The 19,028-nt window shown below is 39.5% G+C and overlaps 1 protein-coding gene across 3 annotated transcripts in view; it reads right to left on the minus strand.

Moving 5' to 3' along the window:
* The window catches only part of LOC122492004 (collagen alpha-4(VI) chain-like), a 118,951-nt gene that overhangs the window by 24,747 nt on the left and 75,176 nt on the right, over nucleotides 1-19,028 (minus strand). For all 3 annotated transcript variants that reach the window (XM_043595428.1, XM_043595425.1, XM_043595427.1), the window contains exons 26-32: nucleotides 14,442-14,477; nucleotides 14,275-14,337; nucleotides 12,978-13,040; nucleotides 11,771-11,806; nucleotides 10,763-10,802; nucleotides 8,430-8,441; nucleotides 7,841-8,334 (exon numbers count right to left, since the gene is read on the minus strand). In XM_043595428.1, the coding sequence (XP_043451363.1) occupies nucleotides 7,841-8,334; nucleotides 8,430-8,441; nucleotides 10,763-10,802; nucleotides 11,771-11,806; nucleotides 12,978-13,040; nucleotides 14,275-14,337; nucleotides 14,442-14,477 (744 nt within the window). The remainder of the gene's footprint in view (nucleotides 1-7,840; nucleotides 8,335-8,429; nucleotides 8,442-10,762; nucleotides 10,803-11,770; nucleotides 11,807-12,977; nucleotides 13,041-14,274; nucleotides 14,338-14,441; nucleotides 14,478-19,028) is intronic.

The raw sequence follows: 19,028 nt of genomic DNA on the forward strand, positions 1-19,028 counted from the left end.
ACTCATTTTAGACCTAAAGATGTCTGCAGATTGAACGTGAGGGGATGAAGGATCTTCTATGCTGCTCATGGACGTCAAAAGAAAGCCAGAGTAGCCATAATCATATCAGACAAACTAGATTTTAAAACAAAGACTGTAACAAGATATGAAGAAAGGCCTCATATCATAATGGAGGAATCTATCCACCAAGGAGATCTAACAAGTATAAATATTTATGCCCCAACTTGAAACACCAAAATATATAAATCAGTTAATCACAAACATAAACTCATAAATAATAATAATACCATAATATTAGGGGACTTTAACACCCAATTTACAACAATGGACAGATCATCTAAGCAGCAAATCAACAAGGAAACAATGGCTTTGAATGACACACTGGACCAGATGGGACTTAACAGATACATTCAGAACATTTCATTCTAAAGCAGCAGAATACACATTCTTCTCGAGTGCAGGTGGAACATTCTCTGGAATAGATCACATACTGAGTCACAAATCAGCCTGAACAAGCACTAAAGATCGAGATCATACCATGCATATTTTCAGATCACAACACTATGGAACTTGAAATCAACAAGGAAAACATTGCAAAGCCCTCAAATACATGGAGGTTGAAGAACACACTACTAAAGAATGGATGGATTAACCAAGAAATTAAAGAGGAAATTACAAAGTACATGGAAACCAATGAAAATGAAAACAAGACAATCCCAAACCTTTGGGATGCAACAAAGGTGGTCATAAGAGGGAAGTATATAGCAATCCAAGCCTTCCTAAAAAGGAAGAAAGGTCTCAAATGTGCAACCTAAACTTACACTTAAAAGAGCTGTAAAAAGAACAGTAAATAAAGCCCCAAACCAGCAGAGGATGGGAAATCAATAATACTGAAATAAAAAAAAATTAAAAAAGAGTAGAACACATCAATGAAACTAGCAGCTGGTTCCTTGAAAGAATTAACAAAATTGATAAACCCCTAGCCAGATTGATCAAAAATAAAGAGGAAAGGACCCAAATAAATAACAAATGAAGGAGGAGAGATGACAAACAGCACTGCAGAAATACAAACAATAAAAAGAGAATATTATGGGCAATTATATGCCAATAATTGGGCACTCTGGAAGAAATGGATAAATTCCTAGAAACATATAAACTACCAAAACTTAAACAAGAAGAAATAGACAGACCTCTAACCAGTAAAGATATCGATTCAGTAAACAAAAATCTCCCAACAAGAGTCCAGGGCTGCATGGCTTCCCAGGGGAATTCTAGCAAAGATTTAAAGAAGAGCCAATACCTAATCTTTTGAAGATGTTCCATAAAATAGAAATGGAAGGAAATTTTCCAAACAATTATATGAGGCCTGCATTACCTTGATTCCAAAACCAAAGACCCACTAAAATAAGAATTACAGACCAATATCCCAATGAACGTGGATGCAAAAATTCTCAACACATTACTAGCTAATCTAATGCAACAATATTTTAAGAGTTATTAACCACAATCAAGTGGGATTTATTCCTGGGATGCAGGAGGTGGCTCAATATCTGCAAATCTATCAATGTGATACACCACATTAATTTAAAAAAGAATAAGAACCACATGATCCTCTCAATAGATGCAGAAAAAAAACATTTGACAAAATACAGCATCCTTTATAGATAAAAACCCTCAGGAAAGCAGCGATAGAAGGAACATACCTCAGGATCATAAAGGCCATATACAGACGACCCACAACTACTATCATCTTCAATGGAGGAAAAACTGACAGCTTTCTCCCTAAAGTCAGGAACACGACAGGGATGTCCACTCTCACCACTGTTCAACATAGTACTGGAAGTCCTAGCCTCAGCAATCAGACAATGAAAAGAAATAAAAGGCATACAAGGAAGAAGTGAAACTTTCATTCTTCACAGATGACATGATACTTTGTGTGGGATACCCAAAAGACTCCATCAAAAAACTGCTAGAACTCCTACATGAATCCAGAAAGTTGGAGGATATAAAGTCAATGTACAGAAATCATTTGCCTTTCTATACACCAATAATGAATGAAGCAGCAGAAAGCAAAATCGAGGAATCAATCCCATTTATAATTGCACCAAAAACTGTAAGGTAACTATAAATAAACCTAACCAAAAAGGTAAGATTTGTATGCTGAAAGCTATAGAAATTTTGTGACAGAAATTGAAGAAGACACAAAGAAATGAAAAATATTCCATACTCAGGGATTGGAAGAACAAACATTGTTAAAATGTCTATACTACCCAAAGAAATCTACACATTCAATGCAATCCCTATCACAATAACATCACCATTCTTCACAGAGCTAGAACAATCAATCCTAAAATGTGTGTGGAACCAGAAAAGGCCTCAAATAACCAAAGTAATGTTGAAAAAGAAAACCAAAGCTGGAGGCATCACATTTCTGGACCTCAAGCTGTATTACAAGGCTGTAATCATCAAGACAGTATGATACTGGCAAAAAAACAGATGCATAGATCAATGCAACAGAATAGAGAACCCAGAAATGGACCCACAAACATATGGTCAGCTAATGTTCAACAAAGCAGGAAAGAATATCCAATGGAAAAAAGACTGTCTCTTCAGCAAATGGTGTTAGGAAAACTGGACAGCGACATGCAGAAGAATGGACCTGGACCACTCTCTGACACCATACGCAAACTAAACTCAAAATGGATGAAAGACCTAAATGTGAGACAGGAAACCATCCAAATCCTAGAGGGGAGAACAGGCAACAATCTCTTTGACATCGGCCGCAGCAACTTTTTACCAGACATGTCTCCAGAGGCAAGGAGAACATAGCAAAAATGAACTATTGGGACTTCATCAAGATAAAAAACTTCTACACAGTGAAGGAAGCAATCAACAAAACTAAAAGGCAACTGATGGAATGGGGGAAGATATTTGCAAATGACATATCAGATAAAGGGTTAGTATCTATAAAGAATTTATCAAACTCAACACCCGCAAAACAAATAGTCTGGTAAAGAAATGGGCAGAAGTCATGAAGTAACACTTTTCCAAAGAAGACATCCATATGGCTAACAGAGACATGAAAAGATGCTCAACATCACTCATCATCAGGGAGATACAAAATAAAAACCACAATGATATACCACCTCGCCCCTGTCAGAATAGCTAAAATCAACAACCCAAGAAATAACAGATGTTGGCAAGTATGCAATGAAGGGGGAACACTTTTGCACTGCTGGTGGGAATGTAAACTGGTGCAGCCACTGTGGAAAACTATACGGAGGTCAAAAGATTAAAAACAGAACTACCCTATGACCCAGAAATTACACTTCTAGTTTATTTATCCAAAGGATACACAGATGCTGATTCGAAGGGGCCCATGCACCCTTCTCCACTCTATTGTTTATAGCAGCACTATCAACAATAACATTATGGAAAGAGCCCAAATGTCCATCAACAGACAAATGGATAAAGAAGAAGTGGTAATACATATATACAATTCCTTGGCGATCAAAAAGAATAAAATCTTGCCATTTGCAACAATGTGGATCAAACTAGAGGGTATTATGCTAAGCGAAATAAGTCAGTCAGAGAAAGACAAATACCATGTGATCTCACCCATATGTGGAATTTAAGAAACAAAACAGATGAACATAGGAGAACAGAAGGAAAAATAAGATAAGATAGGGGCGCCTAGGTGGCTCAGTCAGTTGAGAGTCCAGCTCTTGATTTTGGCTCAGGTTGTGATCTCACAGTTTGTGAGATTGAGACCCGTGTCAGGCTCCACGTTGAGCATGGATCCTGCTTGGAATTCTGTTTCCCTCTCTCTCTGCCCCTCCCCTGCTTGCGTGGTCTCTCTCTCAAAATTAAATCAACATTAAAATAAAAATAAATAATAAAAATAAAATATAAAATAACAATAAATATAAATATTATATAAATATAAATATATATAATATATGAAATTATATTTGTTATAAAATATATAAAATATTTATGTATATAAAATATATAAAAATATTTTATATAAATATAAAATAACAAACATAGAATAAAATGAAAACAGAAAGTGAAGAAACCATAAGAGACTCTTAAACACAGAAAACAAACTGAGGGTTACTGGAGGGGAGGAGAGGGGCTAGATGGGTGATGGGCATTAGGGAGGACACTTGTTGGAACGCGCACTGTGTGGTATATGTAAGTGATGGATCACTACATTCTACTCCTGAAACCAATACTACATTATATGTTAACTAACTTGAATTTACATAAATTTAAAAAATAAGACCAAGAAAACAATGGGATCAGGCACAAATAGTCCAAGGCTACAAAACTTTTGATGTTTATTTTTGAGAGAGACAGAGAGCGCGAGCAAAGGGAGTGACGAGCAGAAAGAGAGGGAGACACAGAATCCAAAGCAGGCTCCAGGCTGTGAGCTGTCAGCACAGAGCCTGACATGGGGCTCAAACTCATGGACTGTGAGATCATGACCTGAGCCGAAGTCAGACGCTTAACCGACTGAGCCACCCAGGGGCCCCATGGTTTCTTTATATTCTAGGTGTCCTTTTAGACTGTGGCTTTTTTTTCTGTGCCCCAGGGCAGACAAGTCTGCTCAGGGTTCCCTCTGCACAGCCTTCCCCACTACAGTTCAACATCAAAGGTGAAGTTCCCTTCATTGCCGTGTCAGCGTCTCTCTCGCCTTTCCCTCTCTAGTGTCTCTCTCGGTGTGCAGAAGCTGTTCGGTCAGCCCTCAGTTCTTCAAGAGGAATTGCTCTATAAGTGGATTTGTGCGTTCATAGAGAAGTTGTGTTCAGAATCTTTCTGCACTGCCATCTTGGACTGGAAGCTGTTTTGTTTTCTTGATAGGTTACCTAGTAATTTATCTATTTTATGAATCTATTTCAGAGAATAACTTTTTAAACTTAATTTTTGTGTCTTTTTCTTAAAGCCTTTTTCTGCTTTTATATTAAATATATTTTTGTCATTTGCGATATTGTATTTAAGTCCATTGTAGAGGACACAAATAGCTACATCTAAATGCAGGGGGGGCTAGGAATGTAGCCATTTGCCCATCATTTCCATTACAGTGGTAGAAATGGAAGTTGGATTTAAAAAACTTTTTAAATTTTTTTGTGTTTATTTTTGAGAGAGAGAGAGAGAGAGAGAGAGAGAGAGAGAGAGAGAGAGAACAAATGGGGGAGGGGCGGAGAGAGAGGGAGACACAGAATCTGAAGCAGGCTCCAGGCTCTGAGCTGTCAGCACAGAGCCCGACACGGGGCTCAAACTCATGGACTGTGAGATCATGACCTGAGCTGAAGTCAGATGCTTAACCAACTAAGCCATGCAGGTGCCCCTAAAAACTTTTATTTAGGGCTAAGATGACCCAGTGGATGGCTTTAAAAAGTCTTTTCAATATGTCCTATAGCCTTGAGCATGTTTAAATGGAACAAGAAATTAGGGCATCTGTTTATATAATTGTTTCAAATTGAACAATCATCATTTTTCCAGAAGAAGCATGTAAGCATTGTTCTGTGAAATAAAATAACATAGAGGTGAAAGACAAACAAAACAAAACAAAACAAAACAAAAAAACAAAACCCCACAGATAGTCAGAGATTCCTCTGACAGATAATTATAAAGACAAATTATAGGATATTCCTACTCTCCTAATAGGATCCCCCTAAGCATAACACACAGAGTAGCAGGGGAGGGTAAGGGCTATAATATGCCCAGCTATGAAGAAATGAGAATTTTCTGACAGGTCCTGAGAAGGGGATTTTTATTTTTACAATTTCTCCCCTTACTAGTGTCACCAGAAATGAGGTCATCCATTATATTTGAGCTGGCAAGCGCCATTTAACACCATGTAACATTTCTACATTGCTACACTTAAGAAACAGAATTGGTTTCCAGCATCCTGGGGCAAGAATATGTCCAGGAAATAGAAAGGAGAGCAGACAGAAACAACAGAGCTGAGGTTCGAGTATATTGAAGCTGGCAAATTCTTTTCATATACCATTACATTCTTTTACCTGGAACCCAAAGCAACGAAGAGGGCAAGAACATCCTAACCAAAATCATCTCTACATCAGATCCCAACACTGTCTGCCCAGGATCCCCTGTCAGAGAAGAGCAGTGATGGGCATTTGGGGGACATAACTGTACCCCAAGGATCACTCTCCAAATGTTAGGGAAATGCTTTTTGGAAAATAGATCATTATACCTGTAAGAGAGCTAGGTCACATTCATTTGTGACCCTCTCTCTATTTTAGAGCTAAGCAAAATGAGACCCAGAGAGATGAAGAGACTTTTCCAAACACACCTCATTATTGATAAAAGCGCTCTGATTTTACCTGTTATTCGTTTACACCCTGCCTCGCCAACCCATCCCTGTCCACGCATCCTGGTGGGCAAGAGGGATGTAACAGCAAACAAGGAACTTCGCTTCTGCATTTTCACTTTGTTTCTCAAAACCCAAGGTATGCAGTCCAATAGTCTGTAAGCTGTCACAATTTTACCTAGTGATTCTTAGGAGCATATTCACAGCTATGATAATAATATCCCTCAACTCCCATTTCTGCTTAAGAGAAAATTAAATGGGCTAGCACAGCCAAATTAATTAGCTAGTAGGTTGAACCATATGATAAATCCAATTTTGTTGGTCCAACACAGTTGAATATTGGCAATGTCACATGGTTCAGTATGACATTCATAAGCATCCTGGTGTCTCTTAATAGAGAATCACTCTTTATTTTGATAGATCATCCCTTATATTCCATGAAATGTGTTATGTGAGCTTCAGTTAGAAAAGCCAAGTCTGGAGAATAGGTAAATAAATTGTGGTGTATATACACACTTTAAATAGTTCAGAACAGCAGTAACAAAGAACAGGCTACCTATATACACAACATAGATAAACAAAGAGAACAGATATTATGGCGAGTGGAAAAAGCCAGATACAAAAGATTACATGCTATAGGATTCAAATGACATGAAGGTTTGGAACTACCCCAACTCCTTGTTTGACTGTGATAGAAGACGCAAGAGCAGTGCCTCTGGGGAGTGTATGGTTTGGGAAAACTGATTGGATGCTGAAAGTGTTCAATATCTTGAACCATGTCTTGGTCACGAAGGTTTAAACATTTATAAAAATCCATCCAGCTGTGTATTTTAAATTAATGCACTTTACCCATTTTGCTATATGGGCATATATTTTAGAAAGAAAGAAAGAAAGAAAGAAAGAAAGAAAGAAAGAAAGAAAGAAAGAAAGAAAGAAAGAAAGAAAGAAAGAAAAAGAAAAAGGAAGGAAGGGTGAGAGAGGGAGGAAGACAGGAAGGAAGAGAGGAAGGAAGGAAGGAAGGAAGGAAGGAAGGAAGGAAGGAAGGGAGGAAGGGAAGGAGGAAGAAAACCACATTCTATAGACCCTCATGATACAATTTAGCATAGTAGATAAGCATAGGCTCTGAAGACAGATACCAGTCTGCTACTAACTAGATATTAGCTATTTGACCTTTGATGGTACACTTAACCTCTTTAAGCCTCAGTTTTCTTATCTCTGAAATGGAGACATACAGGAATACCCACCTCATAGAGCTTTGGGGATATTAAATAAGTTAATATTGTGAGGCACATGGCACAGAATAAGTACTAAAAGATGGCCTGTTGGTACTAGTGGTAACACTAGGAGCAGAGTCCACACTGAGGACTACCCCTTCCCGTGCATACACATCAATTTCTAGGGAATCCCTTCCTCTGAAAAACTCTCACTCCTCATGTGGTCCTCGGTGGAGGAGTAAGAAGCAGGTACTAACGCTTGCCCCCGAGCAGCTCCCCTACTTACCAACAGGGCATCTGGGAGGTTGTGCTCTCTTGTGAAGGTGATGACCGCAGGGGTGATATCCAGCGCATTGAGTTCCAAAATGGCAGTGTTGATGGTATCTGTATCATGGGCCCAGCCCGCCTGGAAGAACACAGCCACCTTCCTCATGAGAAGGCCAGAGCGCACACGTTTGAATACATGTCTTGCCACAAACCTCATGGCTTCCCCAAGGCTCCTGCTGCCAGTTGACCCTTGCAAGGGGATTCTCCTGACCGCCTGCAGGAGTGCAGGCTTCCCCTTGTAGTCTGAGAAGCGAGTCAGGTAGTCTGTTTTGGAGTTGTACGAAACGACAGCCACTCGGGCACCTGTTGGGCAGTTACTTTCACTTATATCCATCTTCATCAGTAGGGATAATAGAATGTTTCTCATTCTCTCAAAATCCAAGTGGGAGACGTCATTTGACATGTCCAAGGCAAAGACCACTTCACTAGGGAACACGGGGCATTTGGAAACACCTTGACACAATGGATACACAGATTTAAGATTTTCTGTAATGCCTCTGAACAGGTGAAGTTTGAGATTCAAGTGAAAAAGAAGATCTATTACATACCTGTTGAGCAAGCTGGAAGGGAAATTGTTTTGGAGAAAACACAAGACATTGTTAGTTTATAAAGGCAGTGGTATGTTTTCCAGCTGAGTGCTTTAATATGAAAAAACCATCTCCTCTGAGAAATTCAAGCAGTGAACTTCTCTCTTGCCTATTTGCTCCCCAATATCCATTCTTCCTTTTTTCTATAGCAGTAGATCCCAGTCTCTGGGCATATGGCTGCCTGGCACAAAGAGGGCATTTCCCAGTGGGGGAGCTATCTTACTAAGTTCTGAGTAATAGAATAAGAGAAATGGTAGAAACAATTTCAAAAAGATATTCTTCCCTTTTCCCTTCCTTTTACTACCAGCTAAAGCTTGATAGACATCTTGGACCTTGAGGGCACTTGGGAAACAGGGCCCCCTTACCCTAATGGCAAGACAAGAAACTATAAAGACCCTGTGTCCCTGAATACTGTGGAGCTCTGTATCAACCCTGGACTGGCCACTTCCTGGCTTTGATCTGAGAAATACACTTGTGTCATTGCTATTGAGCACTGAGGTCGCTCTGTACTGAACTTAAACCTAACTAATACACTGAGATATTCTGAAACTATATATATATATATATATATATATATATATATATATATATACACACACACATATATATGTATATATATACACACACACACATATACATATACACACAAAGCTAAAACTATGTATAATATACTATATATATATATCATATACCATATACCATATATTATGTATAAGTGTGTATGCACAAGTAATATGTTTTATGGAAAATATCAGAAAACCAAAAATTAAAATTACCTTTAATCTATAATGTATATGCATGTGTATGTATATTTAATTGTTAATTTAGTTTTATAAAACTCGGACCTTAGTATATGTCCTATGTTGAATCTTTTTTCACTTAATATATGATGAACATCTATTCTTCTCATCCATAAGTTTAGAGCAGTATCACCTCGTCTACTATAGATGTCTCATGATACTCCCACCAACATCCCTTTGTGATGAGTGCGTTTATAGATATATCTGTGCATCTCTGTCCAATCATGGTTCTATAATATCTCTATAATTGTGGCTTTTGATATGCAGTGTCCAATTGCTCTTCAGAAAGGTTGTACCAACTGACACTCCTACCCGCAGTGTGTACTTTTATACATTTCCCAAATTTAGGTAGAGAATTTTTTCTCATCTCAAAAGTATTTCCAATTTGAGAAACAAAAAGAGTATCTCATTTTCACTTGTATTCTTTGACCTCTTGGGAGGTCAAACATTTTTACAGGTTTATTGTTTGTTTGTATTTTTTTCTTCTCCGAATCTTCCATTCATTCATGTCTTTTCTCCCATTTTCAATCCAAGAGTTTTTTACATCAGGTTTAACAAATATGAAATATCTGTGCTTGTAGGTGAAAATGATTGAGTAGGACCAACTGTATATACTTTGACCTGACAGAGTTAAAAAGATAGGTCCTTTGCTTGGGTCCATTGCTTATATTGCATATATTTCCTCCCATTTTTCTGTGTGCTTTTGACCTCACGGTGCTCTTCAATATAAAGGGGTTTTAATTTTTGACATGGTCAACTCTGATGTTCTCCCTTTGGGGTCAAAATTATAGTATTATTCTTTATGATTTCTAGGAAAGAGGACCCCAGAATCTCCTGTACCAGAAACTGAAAGGAAATGGACAGAATTTAGAGTTTGAATAAGGAGGGCCGGGTGTATGTGGAGAAAACCCAAGCATCTAAATTAAGCACTCTGCCAAATCAACATTCTCTCCCTATTGCTAGTGAATAGGGAAAAGTACATGTTACAGGATGCAAATATCCTGGCATACATTGAAGACACTAAGTAAATTCCAGTCTGGGAATGTGACAAAACATTAAGATCCGATCATTTGCAAATCCATTTTTAAAACATAAATGTAAATTTAAAAAGACACATTTCTTATTGAAGGCTCACTGGTGATCCCTCTTGTTTAAATGGGTGGGATAAAAATAACAAAGCTTCTCTGTATTTGTTTTGTTATAAGAAGCACCAAGATGCAGACATGTAGGTGTGCAATTGCCAGTGCATTTCAGGAGGTGCCACATTACAAGAGAATTTTTCTCCACCACTGAGATGGCATGCCTTTTAACCACTTCATTTCTGAGACCACATTCATGAAGATTACTTGCCCCAGGGGAGACCGAGCCAAATACATTAACTGATAAGAGCTTTTCATGTGAGACAAATCCACAGGTGACTTAAGTCCCCAATCCGTGACCCATTCCAACTTCTCACCACTGGCCCCCATTTGAGCCTTTTCCCAAACAACTTACGGCAGTTTTCTTGTATTAAGTCAATGATTTCACAAGATTGCTAGAAAGATGGAAAAAGAGAGAAAAGTAAAAGGTATTTAATGTGAAGCATATTCCTTCTTAACCCCAGGACTTAGAAATGTTATATGTGTGTTATCAGTGCCTTTCTGAAGCTTTTTAAGGTATAATCGAAAACCAAAAAATTGTTACAGCACATGAAACTATCCAGAAGTTATACTTCTAGACACAGCAGATATTTAAAAACATTTAAAATACATTTTATATACAACACAGTGCTCGTATTATTAGAGATAGGTAAATAAGGGGAATTCTTTATTTTTTTATCTGCCTCACAAAGCAGTGGAATCAAATCTGATTTTGAAGAAGTTTCAATCCAGAAATCTTGGCATAAAAGGCAAAGAAATGCCTTCAATTCTTGGATCTCTATGTCAGCAATTCTTGGAACAGTTCATTAGAATAACTGCCAAGACATGGGCCCCTCACACCTCCCCTAGAATTCTGCTGTGTTCCTTTGATCTCTCCCCTCTGTTCTGTTCATCCCTTGACCCCATTACTTCTTGATTCTCATTTGTTCCCACTTCCTTCCCCCACAAAGTAGTATTTTTGTACTTGTGAGATAAAAAGCCATCATAGCTTCTGAGATTGTTTTCAGGTGTGTCACGAGACACGCGAACCTGTACTATACTATATGTTGGCTTATAAATACTTTATAAGCAACTTTTAAACTTTACAACAAGGCATATAGCACAGGGGTAGTAGCCTCAAAGTCTTTCCTTCCACCTGCAGTACTCAAAAACAACCAAATTCCTTCCACAATTTAAAATATTATCCAACTCTTTTCACTGATGTGATTCTAACATCTCTGAGTAAAGTTTATAGATCAACTTAAAGTACTAAAATAATTTACAAGAGGAGAAACTAAAGAATCTTCATAGATTTCTATTTGGTGAAAATGGAAAGCTTTGTATGCTAAAAAGGATAAGGCTTAGAATTAAAATGTTCACGTACCATCACATCTACCAAACCTTTGGCACCCTTGATGCCCTGGAAAGAACAGATATGAGTTTAAAATGCAAGATTCTGAGGTACAACATATTATTCTCCAGAGCTGGCAAGAGATTCTGAGAAAGCTACCACAGTATAGCCCACTTTCTGCCCTTTACTCCTGGCCCTGAAATTCTGACTCCTTAAGGAAGAAAGTTGGAGTGTCTAGGAGGTGTGGCCCAGACCTCAGAATCCAGGATATCCAGGATTATGGTACATAAGGACCTTTAGAAGATCAGGTCATCTTGTGACCAAGCCACAGTATAGGATCCAATTCAGAAAAAGACCTTTCAAGATCTCAGGACCGTTCATAGACAATTGTAAAGCAGACCTCAGTCATTCCCTATCCCTTCTCCTCAGGCTACTCACTGACACCCCATCTCTGCTCTTGTGCTGCACAAGTCATCCCTGGAAACCCTCAGAACAGATAAGCCTTACTGCAGCTACTCTGGGAGTCGAAGGACCCTTGCTTCTATTTAGATTCTACAAGGTAGTAACTTGTCATCTCGGGCAGATAACTATAATCTTCTCAGCTTTTGTTTTCTCAACTGTAAATGGCCACGTCCAGTCCTTCTGCTTCTAAGATTTTTGATTCTATGACTTTGTTGCTGCTCTACAGTGAATGGTAAATGCAGTGAAACCACCAGGTTCAACCCAGGATTCACTCACTACACCATCCCTCACGAACTGACAGCCTAGCCTCATAGGATAAGGCGTGGCACAAAGTGACAATAGCCCCAAAGTCTTTCCTTTCATACCAGATGAACTCCCAGGCAATTTTAAAAATATTTGTGGACCAGCAACATTGTTAGTTTAGTTAAGATTGTATAAATGTCATATTTTGTTAGGATTTCCTTCTAGTGTTTGCATTATGTTGTTACTCGCCTTGTTTGCATTGATAAACTCACTGTCCAGTGAGTTTTATGTATTATGTATTTAGACATGTTTATAAATCTCCAGCCACTCTAATATCTTCCCCATGTTCAGGTAAAAAATATATACCGAATAAATATACTGTATCAGTTGATGTCCTCTAAAGCAAATCTGGCCCATTCCCTATATACATCCTCTAGTGCATCCTAAATGTTCATTTCTTCATTAAGATAGCTCTTTGCAAATTCTCATTTACTTTTACCCAGGGGTTGAAAATAGAAAGAAGAGTCAATGTTACCACTGGTCCTGGAGGGCCTTGGTCACCTGGAGTTCCAATAAATCCAGGAAAGCCAGCATTACCCTAAAAATAGCCAAACCAAAGGAATAAGCTTCTCCTCTTGAATACAACTTGATTAAAACCATCAGACCCATTTTAAGATACCAAGCTGTCATTATTTCTAAGGTCCCATGAGTCTGCTATGGACCAGTTAGTTTATGAACTGTATCAATGGGGTGAGACACCAAGACTAGAAAAGGAGGGGGCTCATACCTAATCCAAGCCAACATGAGGACATACATACAGACACACAATTGAGTCCAAATTGACTCAATACTCAGTTGAGATTCCAGGTCGTATAATTAAAATAATGCAGGAAATACATATTGAGGGCCTGGCAACAAGAGAAAGGAAAACTTCTTTCACCACCTTCTGGTCTTTGGAGTCTGAAAAAAGGTATTAGCTGACCTTAGCTCGCTGCTCGTCTTACAGGTATTTGAACCGACACAGCATTACCTGCATGTAATTGATGCTTTATCTTTTTTTATTTGAAACCAGAGAGATAAGTTTAGCTGAGCAGGGCAATATTAGCCAGGAGCAAACCAAGTTAGACATAGATCAAATTTTTCTTTATGTCTTTGCCAATGTGTGAAAATACCAATTATTGAGTGCTTAGATAATAAATATTCTCTTTCCTCTCTTCTGCACTGAACATTACTCGTGTCCTTTTCCCAAAAGCCTTGCTCTCTAATGTCTATCAGCTAAACACTACCAGGGTTTTAGATATCCACAAGATTTCTCTTTCTGAATAGAGCCACCAGTGATAGCAGCCTTTCAATATTGAGTCTTTACATCCTGAAGGAATGGATTTTTAATGGTAGACTCTACAAAGCACAGTGAAAACATGGCTCAAAGTCCACCAAGATGGCAGCCATATTCTTGAGATTCTAGTCCTAAATTAACAAAGAAAAATTTAAGGCTTGGAAGAATCTTGAAGAAACATCAGTGTTTACTCTGCAGCTAAAACAATGCCCTTCTGAATGATATCCAGACTTCACACAGATATTGATATTGTGTAACTGAAACTCCAACTTAGATTTTCTGTTATTACGGTTTGATGAGCCACATTTGCATTTATAAGGTAAGTGAGAGTGGTATTAAGTGGGAGAGTGGAGTAGCCCAAGGGAGGTGTGGAATATGCACTGACTTAGGGGGACAATGGCCTTCCTGCTAAGTCCATTAAGTCAATAGAAATCTGCTCCTGTGAGCGGTGTCATGTGGGCCTCTACAGATCTTGGGAAATTCCTTTGGTTCTTACCCTCCTCCCTCTGACTCCCTTCGCCCCCTTCTCTCCTCGGTGGCCCGGGTCACCATCTTCTCCCTTAATAGAATCAAAAGCAGAGCGTTGAGTGTAAAGAAAAATAAGTACAAACAAATGACACATGCTGCATACCAGATGCCAGACCCCAAAAGATAGCTTCTTACTTGTGCACCAGGAGAGCCAGGAAATCCAGGTTCACCCTAGTGTCAGAAAAGAGATAAGGTCTTGTTTACTGTCATGTGATTAAGTCTTTCTTTCACACTCCTCCGAGAAAAAGAATAAATTATAATTTTGAGAAAACAGACTCAAAACAGGTGCCAGGAAAAACAACTAGAGCAACAGTTGTTATCTTGAACTACTCCCAAGTGGCCATATTTTATTTTTATAATTCAAAGTGAAACAACTTGCAAATGACTTTTACAAATTTTTCCACTTCCTTGATATATTATGTAATGGAACTTCCTTCTTAAACAATTTTATCTGTTGGTCTAAATATCCAGAGGTCTGACCCAATGGAAACCAAAGGAAAGGGGACCAAACTGACTGGTGGGAAGCAGGTGCCCGTTGTCAGATCAAAGGCACACTACAAAGCAACTGTTCATTCAACAAATATTTATTTAGCACCTATATGCTAACCACTTTTCTAAGCACTGGGAATTCAGCACTGAACAAAGACCCTGCTATCATGGAACTTAACTGTTAGTAAGGAAGAAAAGTATGTCAGGGAGAGAGAAATGCTATTCCAGAAAGGAGATTAAAGAATAAAGAATGATATCGATGGGGTTAGGAAGAGGGTCATTATTTTATATGAGGTGGTTGGACAAAGCTTTTTGGTGAAGGTGGCATTTGGGCCAAGACCAGCATAAATCAAGAAAGCCAGCCAAACAGGTATCTGGGAAAAGAGCATTCTGAGCAGAGGGAAGAGTGTATGAAGAATCCGGAGGCAAGAATATGAACCTGTCCTGTGTTTGAGGGACACTGAAGCAGAATAGGGGGAGGGGAGGAGGCGGAGATAATGTCAGAGAGTTCACAGAGGGGCCAGATTATATAGAATCCTGTAGGCCATGTTAACAGTGGGGTTAATTCTGAATGACATCAGGAGGCACAGCTGGACTTTGAGTGATCTAACTATGCATTTAAAAGATGGCTCTGGGGGTACCTGACTGGCTCAGTCAGTACAGCATGTGACTCTTGATCTTGGGGTTGCAAGTTCAAGTCCCATGTTGGGTGTAGAGTTTGCTTGAAAATAAAATATTTAAAATACAAGATAAAATAAAATAAAATAGGGCTCTGGCTGCTACATGGAGGACTAACTAGATGAGGCAAGAGTAGAAGCAGGGAGAACATTTAGGAGGCCACTGCAGTAATCCAGGTGCAAATCATGCTGTCTTGGCCCAGAGGATGGCAGTGGTGGTGGTGAGAGGTGATGAGAGGCTGCACGTATTTGGAGGGTGGACTCACCATTATTTGTTGATGGATTAAATATAGGGGGTGAGAGACAGACATTTGTTAAAGATGGGGAAATGTCTGCCCTGAGCAACTGGCAGGAGGGAGGCTCCACTCCCTGAGATGGGGAAGGCTGGAGGAGAGGCAGGTTGTCAGGGCAATTGTTGTGGCTGACCAGATGTTTGATGAAATTAAAGGATCGGTGTTAATTCTTCGGTTGATAATGTATTGTTGTTATTTTATTTTATTAGTTTTTTGAGTAGGCTGCACACCTAATGTGGGGCACAACACGGAGCTTGAACTCATGGCCCTGAGATCAAGACCTGAGCTGAGATCAAGGGTCAGACGCTTGACAGACTGAGCCACCCAGATGCCCCTGTGGTTATGTTTTTAAAGAATTTTTTAGAGATGCAGCTTGAAATATTTACTCATGGAATATATGATATCTGGGATTTGCTTCAAAATAATTGGGAGAAAGATATATGTGTGGTGGAATACATAAAAAACAACATTAAATTGGTCAAGGATTTTTATTCTTTGAGCATGGGGATAGGTGTCATTATATTAGTCTCTCCACTTGTACACATGTTTGAATTTTTCCAGAATCAAAGGTTAACAAACAAAAGAAGAAGAAGGAAGGAGGAGGAGGAGGCTGTTTGGGGACATGCCAACTTTAAGGTGGAAACATATTTAGAGTTTAAGAGTATGGTCCAAGCTGGAGAAATACGCTGGAGATCACAGGATAGATGATACTTGATGCTATGTAACTGGATAAGGTCACCTGAGAAGTGAGTAAAGAGGGAAGTAAGAGAAGTAGAAAGATAGATCCCTGAGTTTTCTAATATTTAGAGGTCAAGAACATTCCAAAGAAACTGAGAAAGAGCAGTCAGCAAAAAACAAGTGAGTGGGCTGGTCTGGACGATGAGAGAGGAAAGGTTCCAAGAATAAGCTCCTGATCCCCTTTGTCAAATTCTGCTGAGACGCAGAGTATGATGTGGGCAGAGAAGTGACCAATGGATTCAGCACCATGGGTCTCACCTTGACTAAAGGTGTTTAGTCGTTGCGCGGGCAGAGCTGAGGGGTGAAGGCTCAATTGTCACCAGTTAGAGAGAACCAGAGGAAAGAAAGTGGAGTTTCTCAACCTCGGCACTACTAACATTTTCGACCTGACCATTCTTCTTCGTTGCGAGGGGTGTCCTGTGTTTTGTAGGATGAAAAATAGTATCTCTGGTCTCTACTCACTAGGTGCCATTTGCATCCCCTCCCCTGGCGTGACAACCAGAACATCTTCTAGAGGGTAAAATCACCCCTGGGTGAGAACCACAGATCTAGACTTACTCTTTCAAAGAATTTTGCCAGAGAGAAAAGGGACAATGGTATTGTGTAGTTAAATGAGTGTTGTTGTTTTTTTTATTGTCTGTTTGCTTGTGGGAGGGGTGATATTCCCACTTCTTTGTATACTGACAGGAATGATCTGTGGAGAGGGAAAAACATTACAGAAGGGAATTGCAGAAGGGAAAGGACCCAGGAAGGAAGCAAAAGGGGAACAGAGTGCAGCCCATGAGAGAAGAGATCAGTCTTAGACAAGGGCATGGACTCTTATCCACAGCAGGAAGAGGGAAGGCAGGGTACAGAGGCTGGCCTACGTAGTGGCAGATGTATGTAGAGGTTCTCTGCTCACTGCTCCTATTTAATTAATGAAACAAGAAGCACAATCACCTGCTGAAAACGTGGGAGAGAAAGCAGGTCTTGGAAGTCTGAGGAGAGGGGAGCAGGGATGAATCAATTGATTCAGAGAGGAAAATGAACAGAGAAGGGAATGGTAGCCAGCTGGCCAAGCAGCAATAGGGCTATTTAAAGTGAGGCCATGAAGCCTTGCCAGGAAAAACCCATGCAGTGTGGACTGAATCCACAGTGTTAGCCATACCACAATAAGCATAGGCTGCTTTGGATGTAGTACCAGGGCTGGTATGTGGCTTAAAACGTGAACATTTGAGGGGGGCCTGGGTGGCTCAGCCAGTTAATCACCTGACTCTTAATCTCAGCTCGGGTCATAATCTCACGGCTCGTGACATCGAGCCCCATATCCAGCCCTGTGCTGACAGTGTGGAGCCGGCTTGGGATTCTCTCTCTCTCCCTCTGTGCCCTCCCTGCTCATGCACACTCTCTCTGTCTGTCAAAATAAATAAAATAAACTTTGAAAAACTGGACATTTGAATTCTACCCAGAATTCCCCTGTTATGCAAACTCTCCCCTAGAGAAGAAAGACTTAATTTGCCAGGATGGAGCTCCAATGGGCTAGCTTCTACACTCAGCTCTGTCTCTAAGCAGCTGTGTGACTATCGGCAAATCACTCCATTTCTCCACATCTCAATTTTCGTATCTATAAATCAAAAAGGCTGAACTAGATGATCACCAAGGCACCCATGGTTCGTCATTGCGCAGATATTTACTAAGAGCCTACTATGTTTTGGGCATGTATACACATTAATTATACTAAGGGCAATATCCTGATCAATAAAATGGCAACAGTGTCATCCAGGGAAACAAGACAATTGCAGGGTTAAGTAGCTGGGCATCACTAAACATCCTAGTGATTTCTTATGTTGTGAAGCAATAAATGGTAACTCGCAGACTGAAGCACTCAGAATAACTGTAGCTATTGACATTTGTTCAACAGTCTTCATGTGATTTCCATTCTTAAAAACCTGTCAGTAACCCATTAACTACATGTTAAAATACCATATCCTTATGAGAGTAGAAATATCCAAATATACTTACTGAGTACCTACTCTGTGCCAGGCTCATTCCAGCAATACGAAATTGAATAAGGTGCAATCGACTGTCAAATTCACAAACTGGGAGGTAGCCAGATATGTAGGGATAAACCTCAATATAACCTCAATAGAAAGGGGCTACTATAGAAACATGACCAATGTGCGTGAGGAACACAGAGTATAGGACAACCAAATCTTTCCATGGGGGAGTCCAAGAAGGGTTCCACAAGGAAAAGTTGATACGTGAGTTGATCTGAGAAAATGTGTGAAAAAAGTCCAAAGGAGGGAGGTGTGTAAGGACATGCCTAAATAGAGTCAAGAGTGTTTGCAAAGACAGGAAATTAGGGAAGTTCTTGGCTGGGGTGGAAATATCTGGCATAGGTGGAAGATGAGGAAAGGAGTTCAAGTTTTAAATAAGGCAGTAACAAAATCAGCTTTTATTTTTTAAGGAGGGAGGTCTGGCAGCTATAACATGTCATAAGCAGCATTTAGAAACCATTTCTGGCATACCACTTGGATAATAAAGAC

The sequence above is a fragment of the Prionailurus bengalensis genome, chromosome C2 (genome assembly GCF_016509475.1).
Source record: "Prionailurus bengalensis isolate Pbe53 chromosome C2, Fcat_Pben_1.1_paternal_pri, whole genome shotgun sequence".
NCBI lineage: Eukaryota > Metazoa > Chordata > Mammalia > Carnivora > Felidae > Prionailurus > Prionailurus bengalensis.